The following is an 11,090-nucleotide window of genomic DNA, read 5'->3' on the forward strand; positions in this document are numbered from 1 at the left end:
TATTTCTAAGCAATAAGTTGGAGACTTAGACAATTCCAAAACATGTGAAAGCCTGTTCTGTTAATGCTTTATCTTTGCAGTGATGAAAGACCCGATAATGTTCTTCCAAGAGAATAATCTTCATTGACCAGAACTAGAGGTTGTGAATTGTGTTTTACATGTTTAACCAGTCAAGACTAAAACATTCTTACTTTCAAGTCCTCCAGTCCTTTTTCTTGTTTTTCACAATCTGCCTTGTTTCAGCTGGCCTTGGCTCACTTCCAGGGCAGCTGTGACCGCAGCAAGATTTCCATCCTTTCCAACATCCTGGAGAGAAACTAAGATAAGTTCATGAGAGACAAGACGGACACTTAAGTGGAAGGACCTGCGTTGGCTTCTTGTTCTGCAGACATGGAGGCGTCCAGTCACAGGCTTTTCTGCTGCAGGTGGGAGCACCACAGGGTTCCCCTGGCCCACAGAGAGGAACTGTACCACATCCTGAGGATGACAGGGCCTCTGGTAAGGACTGGCACTGTTGACATTCCCTGCTCTGTCTGTAAGGGATTGTGTGGATTGAGGCTGTCCTTACTGAAAAGCTGATTTATACAACAGAAAAGATTGATGGCAGTCTTTCTTTGCCAAAGAAGAGGTTAAGGTTTCAGGGAAACAGGATTTCGTGTCTGAGATTTAGAAGCTTAGAAATCAATAGACCTAAAGCAGTGTTTGGCAGGTTTCAAACAGTGACTGAACAGTGGCTGCAACCTGCCAAAGTGAGTGCAGTGTAGGAGCTCATTTGCCAAGATATATTCTGACTGCCATGATAATAAATTACAACTTGCGTTTACTGTAATTTATAATATATAATCTGTGAGCTGGTCGCTGTATCAACTGCACCCTTGTCGATGTTTGTCTTTGTAGCTGCTCTCTCGAATCCTCAATTACCTGCTTCCATTTGTGGTTACGATGTTCTGCGGGCGTCTCGGAAATGAAGTGATGGCTGGCTATGGATTAGCTTCTGCTGTAAGTAGTGATCTGTATGCTCCACAGACTTGTGGAGGCTAACATGAGGAAATGATGACAGGTGGAGATGTAATTTCAAGGGAGCTTATGGAGGGGAAATATTTGTACAACTATAAACTCACCAAGATAGCTTTTATAATTCTCTCCCAATTACAGTCAGTCAGACTGATCCAAATATGTTTCATGTTCATTTCAGACCATTAATGTTACCACTGCAGCAACAGGATATGGTCTGGGACTGGCATGTGATACTTTAGTGTCTCAGGTGTGGAAAACCCTTTTGACATGATGATATAATACATTTTTTTATTGCCCCTTACTGTTTATTACTGCCCTCCTTTCTAAAATGTTAATTATGTTGTGCAGACATTTGGTGGTAAGAACCTGCTGCGGGTGGGAGTGATTCTTCAGCGGGGCATCATCATCCTGCTGATGTTCTGTCTGCCCTGCTGGGGCCTCCTCATTAATGCTCAGGCCATCCTGTTATGCCTGGGCCAAGACCCTGAGGTGACCAGGTAACTAACAGCACCAGACTTGCAGAAATGCTATTGCCACCACTGCCAGTGATGCAGGCAAATTTGAATGGTAATCAGAACATGAGACATCCTGCTCTCGACTTTTACAAACACTACTGAAGAGATTCAGCATGAACAGAGAATCTATATATTAATATTGATCAAATGACCTCTACCAATTGTATATAGTCTATATCATGTATGTATATAGTCTGCTCCAGTATTTTTGATAATTTAATGAAGCATCACAGAAAAGGTTTCGATACACTGTGACTCCCCTGCATTAAAAAAGTATAAAATATGTCTTTAAAGCTGTATAATTAGATTATCACCACTAGGGGACAAAATATAATCCAAAAAAGTGGACAGTACACAGCCCTTATAACCTTAAAAGATGGCCGGGCTAACTTGTTAGCAAACTTACAAATGTAGCAGACACAGAGCAACACTGTCTTCCCATTGGTGTTAAGTTTCTGGTTACAGGATGATTTTAAGATCAATATTCATTGGACTTCACGAACTCCTGAAAGAAATATCTGAGTCTTTATCTTGCTAGATATTCAGCAGCTACTCACTAACTGAGTTACACTGGATTTATCAGAGTGAATGTGAACACAGCTGTCTGCTGCTGCTTCTGCAGGATGCATGGTTGACTGCGCAGTAAACATGAGGGGCGTACACACAGAACAATGAGCTAAAAAAGGCTAAAAGCTCTGTAGAGCTACAGAGTTTTTCACTAAGTAAATTCACATTACTCATAGTCATTTGGTTCAATTTTAATTCAAGTAATAATATTAATAAATACAGCTTCAACTTGATGGACTCTCATTAAATGGAACATTTCCATACTTCCCTTCTTCTGAGTGCCAGTGAAAATAAATGATTGAACTAATGATGTTGAACAGTATATATTACCATAAATTGATAAGTGCTTGTTTGTCTTTAATTTGACCTGAATACAGTGTCTTGATTTCAGAATAGCCCAGATGTATATTACAGGCTTCCTTCCTGCAGTACCAGTGAGTTGTGACTTTTCTCTCACCTTTAAGTGAAAATTCAACACATTTCCAGTCATTATTTTGCACCATTAGCTGTTTGATAAATAATAAACACCTTTTTAAAATCATCTTTCTCTGTAGGCAATGTTTCTACATCATCTTCAGGTGTCTTACCTGCAGAACCAGGTCCAATTCTTTGTGTTGATCCCATTCTGTATCATCGTATTTCAGTGTATACAAATGTTGTAAGTCTTATTACATCGAATTTGATTCCTGATGGGAAAGGTATAAGTGGTGGTAATCACATTGCCTGGTGTTTTTGTACTCAGGGTATAATACTGCCACAAATGTACACTGCTGCCATGGCAAACATAGCAAATGTGGTTACGAACTACATCTTTCTTTACTGGCTGGATCTGGGTGTTAGGTAGGTGTACTCACACATCCCAGTATAACATTTTAAATCTGATTAAACTATTACCCCACGGATATCATCAACGTGTCTGTGTGCATGTCTTACAGCGGATCTGCAGCGGCCAATACTCTGTCTCAGATTTACATCTGTGCTTTTCTGTTTGCTTACATTTGGTGGAAGAAGCTCCATGTAACAACATGGGGAGGTGAGGGACAGTTATATTTAGGAGATGTTTGTGGTGACCTTATGATCTCATGGTCCACTTTGTTCATCCTCCAAGTTTTTCCCTCTACATAAATGAGTTTCTCTCTCCCCCTGCAGGCTGGTCTGTAGAATCACTGCAGGAGTGGGGCTCCTACATGAAACTGGCCATTCCCAGCACATTAATGAAGTGCTTTGAGTGGTGGGTTTATGAGTTTGGTGGATTCTTTGCAGGTAATCCAAATATTAGATATTTTGAAGTCGTTTGATTGCAACCAGATGCAAATTTCGAGTCATGTCTGTTCTTTCTTCTTTGTCTCTGATGATCAGGAATGATGAGTGAAGACGAACTGGCAGCCCAACATGCTGTGATAATGATAGCTTTCATTACCTACATGGTACTAACTGCAAATCAGAGCGTTACATTCTCACTTTAAAATGTTTCTCTAAACATAATTGAACTCAGGAGCTAACTCTTTCTTACACTTTTTCTACAATGATGAATCCATAGTTCCCTCTTGGTATTCAAGCTGCAGCATGTGTCCGAGTGGGTAATGCCCTCGGTGCAGGAGACACTGCCAGGGCGATCCTCACCAGCAAGGTATCCCTCACTCTCGCAGGTCAGTTAGAAATGTTTTCTAGTATTGTAGTTTATTAATCTTTTACTGTTCGAGGTGTTCACAGCTCCTCTTTTCCAGGTAGCATTGCGATTGTTGAAGGTCTTGTGCTTGGATCTATTAAAACAGTGATTGGCTTCATCTTCACCTCTGATGAGTGAGTCTCTGCAGCTACACTCACACTTCAGTGACTGTAATACTCATTGTACTATTGCTACATACAAAGACTAGCCTAGTAGGAAACCTAGATCTTAATTGTAAAACCTTTTTTCAGGAACATCATAGGTCTGGTCTCACACTTGATGAATGCTTACTGTTTCCTTCAGTTCTTTGATGGTCTTGTGGTGAGTCTTATGGTTTTTCCTGTTAGCACAACAATATATTTGCATTTTGCTACCAAAAGAATGTCAAATATAAAATGTTTATCTATCCAGAAGTTACCAGGTGGTGGCCATGGAGTGAGAGTGCATAATAATTCGAAATTTGTCTGTTTACATCCTAGTGTGTGTGCACCGGCATCTTCTTGGGCACGGGCAAACAGAAGATACCGGCTGTGGCCAATTTCATTGGATACTATGGCATAGGACTTTCACTGAGCGTTACTTTAATGTTTGTTGCAAAACTGAGAGTTTTGGGTAATTATATAAAGTGACCTTTTTTGTCATTTACAAAAAGCAGGTGGATTTTTTTTATGAATCAATTTGTCTTTTACCCTGCAGGTTTTTGGCTGGGACTGCTCGTTTGTGTCATTTTACAATCCACCTTCTACATCATTGTCATCTTCAAGCTGAACTGGGAGAGAATGACAGAGGAGGTATGATCGGCAGGGCCTCAGAATTTGGACTTGAATTTACACAGAATCACTTACTGAGCTTTAAAAATGCTATTTGTTGCATTGAAGAATATGAGAAATGGGAAGTTGTGTTAGTTTTTGTATCTGCTTGTTTGCAGGCTGTGGACCGAGCACAGAAAAACCCTCACATGACATTATTAAGCACAGCTGCCCTGTCAGACAGTAACAACACTGCGGATAACAATATTGCTGACCAGACAGCAAGTAATGGCAGTGTAAGTGGCCTGTTATTCTTAACACTAGCAACAATTAATCAAAATTTCATTTCATAGCTTGTTTTCTCTTGTTATCATTTGACATTTAGATTTAAGTTATTTAGTTTATCAAGTTTTTGCTATCCTTTGACTGTGTTTGGCACTGCTTGCTCTCCATATAACTTAACAAAATAAAGTAATAGGAAATGTGATATGATAATATATGATAATACTTTTCCCTTCAAGTCAGTGGATGGCTACATGTCTGTGAGAGCTGAGAACCATGATGGGAACACGGAGACACAGGGTGGACTTGTGGTCCAGCATGTGAAGGGTGTCCGTCTCTCCGCTACCCAGCTGATCCTCAGGCGAGGACTCACAATGTTTGTAGCAGTTGCACTTCTGGCTGTGGGAGCAACTGTGCACTTCCTTCTGCCGGAGACCGTGCCCACAGAGGCCAACTTTACTTTGGACTGGATCAATACTACATATACTCCTGATCAAATGTCCTCAGCTGTGCTTGTCCCAAATGAAGAGTCAGGATAAACCTTAAGAACCATGATGATAAAATCACAATTTGTGCTCAATGTCTTATGTTTGATTTAGACTCTCGTGGACTCATTATCTTCGACAGAGTGGCTAAATGCAAAACAGCGGCAGATGTGATGAAAAATGAAGTGAATGAATATTATTAATATTTTCACTTCACAGCACTGGTCCCAAATGAAAAGTCAGCTTGACCTTGACAGTCCAAGATGGCCACTGTTCTGTTTAATGTATTAGATACAAAGGTTGTCAAACTCTCTTTAGTCTCTTAAGTCATTCTCTTTGACAGAATGTGGTTGTGAGCCAAACACTGGCAGATTCACTGGAAAACCTTGTTACAGAATGGTTTTAGAGTAATATTTTGCTTTGACAGATTAATTCATTGATCGTAGACCATTTGACTTCCTGTGTTCTGTCTACTTTCTGCTCATCTGCACTTGTGCCTTCCTCCTGCATATCCTGCTGTGACATCCTGCAATGCAAACATCTGCCTCATGTTGTGCACTGGTGGCTAAAAAGTTACTTCATTGAATGCAATAGACTTTGCACATTTTCATGTAACCAAGTTAGTGAGCAGCAGGTTCATAATGATTCCAGCAGCCAGGATGAATAGCATGACAGCCAGAGCCAGGCCCCTACGCAGGACCAGAGTCCTGTGAGAGAGCTCCTCCTCCTCCTCTGTTTTTACTGCTGGTCCCAGCTCAGTGCCAACCAGGTCCAGGGTGTCTGTTTGGCCCTGTGAGTTCTCTGGACCATCTGGTTGGGGGCCTGGACATACAAATGCAAATGTGACTATAATATTCTCACTGAAATATATCACATTGTAATTCAGCTGACATTCTTTGTCAAAAAAAAGATTATTCACATTCACAGTTTTCTTTGACAAGCTAGTAACATTTTATGTAGGTTTATCTTTGATTTTATGCATTAATAGAGAACAGAAGTGAAAACCTGACAATGCATTGAGGTACAGACATTTATATATTCTCTGAATTCTGCAGGTTGAATAAAGATGAGCTTCACAATGATACTGAGATTCTTCACAAACTGAAAAAGTGCTACATGTATTAGTTTTAGCAATATCAATGCACCACCATTAAACTACAATTCTTATAGTCTAAACTGGCTCCTGAGGAAGGATGTGTGATTTCCTGTGCTGAACAGGATAAATGTTTTTTTCCCTCTAGCTGTATCTCTACACTTTAGTTGCTGCACAATCTCTCTTACTTGTGTCTGTGGAGCTCCCACACACTCCTGCTCTGATTTGAGCCTGGAAGAAAAACAATGTGTGAACGTTTATTCACAGAGAAGTAGCCTTAAGCCATTCAGAATGGGAAGATTTATCTCTGAATATTAACCTCGATCATAGCTTTCTTCCAGTTCATTCTCACAAGGTAGAATATCAGGAATGAGGACTGCAGAGACACGCAGGTAAACAAGCCTGTCCACAGACCTGAAGAAAATAAAAGAGTTTTACATCTTGCTTCAAGCGTAGCAAGTAGATGTTGATGCCATGGTGGATTTCCTACTAAAAAACGTAAAAATGATAATCTGGCAAAAATGTGCCAAAAAACAGCTGACCACTAAAAACCATCTCTGACGTAAATCTTACCCTTGATTCCTAATTTGGCTGCAAACATCAGTGGCACTCCAATAGGAAAACCAACTCCATAATATCCCAAAATGTTGCAAATAGCCCCGATTTTCTGTTTACCTGCTCCTCTTATAATGCCCCCTGAGGCAGCCTAGTCACGCACACAGAATAAAGACGTGGTTAGACTTGACAAATGGGTACGTCATGAGATCTTGTTTCGACGTAATGGCAGAGATACTTACTGATATTGCATCTAGGAGGGTGAATGGAGCGTAAAAGGCTATAACATCAGCAACCCTTTCCCTGATTTGTCTGAAAAAGAGAGACTCAAAATTAACAGTTTGTAAGAGAGAGGACATGAGAAACAACATTATCCACAGATTTTTGTGTGTTATATTTGTGCCCTGTGGCATATTATACTATCCAAAGACACCAAAGATAAATCAGTAAAATTATGTTAGTCACAGTGATGCTAGACAGCATGACTAAGCTGTGCTAACTGTGAGGAACATTCACCTCAAGTTAATATTTAAAAGAATATGTAAGCAAAGTTCACTGTTTTCAGTGTAGGCAATAACTGACATAATGGTGAAAGGTCATTTCAGAGGCCTGTTATCTCTCCCAGACATTCTGTGTGTGTTAACATAACACACCCTGGCAATCAAAGGTGATGAATATAGTGTTGGTTAAAACATATGTTAAAGACGTACTCACTCGTCATATGTAAAGACATAAGAGATGTGATCTTTCAGGCCCCCAATGAAAACTGCCAAACATATAGAGACTGACCCTGTGGTAAAGAGTACAAAACTATTTATTTATTTATTTATTTAAAACTATTTATTTATATATTCACGGCCAATGAGTAGCTCTGCTCCAAATTAGAATTATATAACGATAAGTATTATCTTAACTTTAAACATGTTATGTTAATAAGACATTAACATATAGCATTAAAATATTGTTTAAGAGCATACTGACCTGCACAGACCATTGCCAGTTTAGCAGACAGTTTGGCCTGTTCTGTGTCTCCAGCTCCCAAGGCATTTCCAACTCTTACATTGCCTGCCATACTGAAACCCAATGGGAACTAACAACAAAAATACTATATTAACATGCTGTTACACTGCATATACAAATAGGTAAGTAAAAACTTCAGTATTTGGTAGAGGAAATATTGAGGGAAATTACCATGTATGCAACATTTGCCAGTTCATATACAACTGATTGAGCTCCAAGCTCCACCTCATTTATCAGACCTGTCAGTGACAAACAGCTGTTAGGTTTCAGACAAACTTTAGTTCACTCAAAACGCTTTAAAACCACCAAGTGGCCAAAGTGACATTACCTGCCAGAAAACTTCCAATCTCATACGTCCACCACTCAACGCACATCATGACCATACTAGGGATGGCCAAGTGGATGTATGAGCCCCAGTCCTGCAGGCACTCTTTAGACCAGCCTGTGTGGTCAAACAATCATAAATCATTCAATTACTCAGTCAGTTCATCAATCAGTCTGTCTGTCCATCTACAACGCAAAATTACTTTCACTTCCAGCAAAGAAGATTTATGATTTTTGTATTTGTAATAGTATTTTCCCCATTAAACTGTAGCAAGATATGCAGGTGTTGCTCTGAATAATGGTCTGTCTCTAAAGATTAAGTTTTCATGAAACGCCATTAACACATTAACTAGTTTGTTTTCCAACCAGACAGCTTATTAGAAATAAACAATATTAGAAATCACTAAATAGCCTTGGAGCGCTACATACTGAATTACAACATTTGTTATCACAAAACTTTGTTTAATTTCTCTTTGTTTAAGCCTCTGATTATTTGAAGGGTCACTATCCTCCAATGCAAATGTTGCACTCACCTCCCCAGGTGGCCTTATGAAGACCTCTCCATATGATATAAGCATAGAGAATTCCAGCCATGGAGAACTGGGAAATAGTGTTTGCAACAGCAGAACCTCTGTAAAGAGTATTTTATTGCATGGTATATAATATGATAATAATTATATTATGATGATACATAATAATGATGTTAGGACAAGAGTCATGTGCAGTTCAAAAGGCAATACTCACGGTACTCCTAGATTTAATACGTAAAGAAAGATGTAGTTGATGAGAGCATTAAGAAGATTGACCACAAAGCCTGTGATTACCTGTGGCCATATGATGCCCTAAAAGAGAAGTGCCACATATTATATATTACTCTTATTAGACACTGGCAAAGTGAGAACCCAAAGATGACTATACTCATAATAAACTATTCATACAGCACTTTTCAAGACAAAGTTACAATGTGCATTACATGGTTAAACCAGGAAGCCCTGACCTCATTGCCATCTGAATTCGGACAGTACTAATCTCTAATGTCACATCAATATGCAGCCTGGAGCGACACTGTAGCCAAATAAATAGAAGGCTGACTGATTTGAATTTTCCTGTATATTTGATCCAATATATATTTTTGTGGATAGAAGGAAGAAATCACATACAATATATATGACGTCTCTTGTATATTATCAACCTGTCTTATGTCAGCTCATCTAGGAGTTATTAATGTTGAATAATAATTTACTTACCTGGTTTTGCAAATATCTTGTTTCTAATGAATACATGAATGCAGCCTGGACAGAACGACAAAGAAAGACAAAACAATCTGAATTTCATATATTTGAGCACAACAGAGATCAATATATAATTTATATAATATTTAATACTGCTTGTTCCTACTCAGAGCATGCCATCCCAGCATGCACCGGGCTAAAAGTGGCAAGTGAACTCCACACAGAAAGCAACGGGGCCATCATTGTTGAAGGAAAATGAGTTTCATACTAAATACTCACAGGAAGTGCTGGCATAAAGATCTTCACATACAACTGAGACAACCTAGAGAGAGATTTTCCGTCAATGTCAACAAGAAATATACTCTAAAATAAACTCTTTTAGAATGAGTAAATAAAAAGAAAGAAGGAATGAATGAATAATAAAAACAACAAACTAAAGCAGGAGAAGTGTTTTGACCTTGCCACCTCTGGATCTTGTCTGACAGCCAGCAGAATGGACTCTGTGTTAATGAGGATCGCCCAGCAGGGGAAACAGGCCAGCATCAAAATAAGGATCGCCCGCTGAAGAATGACCCCAACTCTCAGGAGGTTACAGCTCCCAAAGGTCTAAAACCATAGAGTATTTTCTTTTCTTTTCTTTTTTTTATAAGATTCTTGCCAATACTTGTAACACCTGATGAAAACGTGTGTCTAACATGCTCATACCTGAGAAATCAGAGTATCACATGCTGCTGCCAAACCAGATCCAATAGATATACCTGTAACATTAATAACCTGAGGATATAACACAAACATTGGTATGTTATGTTTTATTGCTCTGTTGGTTTAACTTTTACTGTAGGAACATTGCTATACTGCACTTACTGATATGGCCAAAGTAACCCCTGCCAGCTCTGTCCTCCCCAGATGGCCACAGAAAACAGTGCTAACAAAACTCACTGCAAAAACCATGAGCTGGGCAATAATCTGATGAGGAAAATCAAAATGAATGAAAAGTAACCGGTAATTAGTGGTGTGGTCTGATACGCGGCACACTACTAGCTTCATTAATAACATTCTACATTAAACATCAATAATTAAATGTTAATCTAACTTATTTAGATCAGTGATCAGTAATCCCCATACTGATTGGACACTGACAGAACATTTAAATACAGGCTACTTACCACTGGTCCCGCCAGTTGCGACAACTTTTTTGTTTCTGTCTGGAAACCAACAGGGACCAACATGCGGATCCGCTTTAGTACAAAACATTCACTCCATGAAGAAAGAGGTGAACTCTGTGTGCTGCTCTCCATGATTCAGCGAGTACAATTATTGCTCTTTTCACCGCTGTATGTTGCTGTTAGGGCCCCTTGTTGATCACTTGTTAGTGTGAATGATGAAAGCTGTTGTAAATCTGCTCTCGTATGAGTCAGCCACAGACAGTCACTTCCTGTGAGTCAGCTGGCTGTGACAAGGTCACATTTTATTGGGAACTCCTGAACTGCGGCCTAGCACATATGTTTTCTTGACCTTTGAAGTGTGTGCTCAAATCTGACAGCAAACTTACTATTAATAACGTTCAGGTTAACCAATTACT

The 11,090-nt window shown here is 39.4% G+C and overlaps 1 protein-coding gene and 1 pseudogene across 1 annotated transcript; one reads left to right on the plus strand and one right to left on the minus strand.

Annotated features, from left to right (window-relative positions):
- The first annotated feature begins 330 nt into the window (after positions 1–330).
- Positions 331–5,338, plus strand: LOC139285082 (multidrug and toxin extrusion protein 1-like; annotated as a pseudogene).
- A 553-nt stretch (positions 5,339–5,891) lies between these two features.
- On the minus strand, positions 5,892–10,806 carry slc47a3 (solute carrier family 47 member 3). Its single transcript, XM_070905544.1, has 17 exons — positions 10,675–10,806; positions 10,373–10,474; positions 10,214–10,282; positions 9,966–10,114; positions 9,788–9,830; positions 9,524–9,568; positions 9,021–9,118; positions 8,810–8,907; positions 8,281–8,394; positions 8,124–8,191; positions 7,914–8,022; positions 7,647–7,722; positions 7,175–7,244; positions 6,951–7,083; positions 6,697–6,791; positions 6,566–6,608; positions 5,892–6,106 (listed from the first exon to the last, which is right to left on the minus strand). The coding sequence occupies exons 1-17, from the start codon at positions 10,804–10,806 to the stop codon at positions 5,892–5,894; spliced, it is 1,659 nt and encodes a 552-aa protein (XP_070761645.1).
- Between the last annotated feature and the right edge of the window lie 284 nt (positions 10,807–11,090).

The sequence above is a fragment of the Enoplosus armatus genome, chromosome 5 (genome assembly GCF_043641665.1).
Source record: "Enoplosus armatus isolate fEnoArm2 chromosome 5, fEnoArm2.hap1, whole genome shotgun sequence".
Lineage (NCBI taxonomy): Eukaryota > Metazoa > Chordata > Actinopteri > Centrarchiformes > Enoplosidae > Enoplosus > Enoplosus armatus.

Coding starts and splice junctions, on each gene's coding strand:
- slc47a3 (XM_070905544.1), bottom strand. CDS start 10,806: ATGGAGAGCAGCACACAGAGTTCACCTCTTTCTTCATGGAGTGAATGT. Junction 6,792..6,950: donor AGCCAAATTAGGAATCAAGG/GTAAGATTTACG, acceptor TATTTTCTTCAG/GTCTGTGGACAGGCTTGTTT. Junction 6,609..6,696: donor GGAAGAAAGCTATGATCGAG/GTTAATATTCAG, acceptor TTTTTCTTCCAG/GCTCAAATCAGAGCAGGAGT.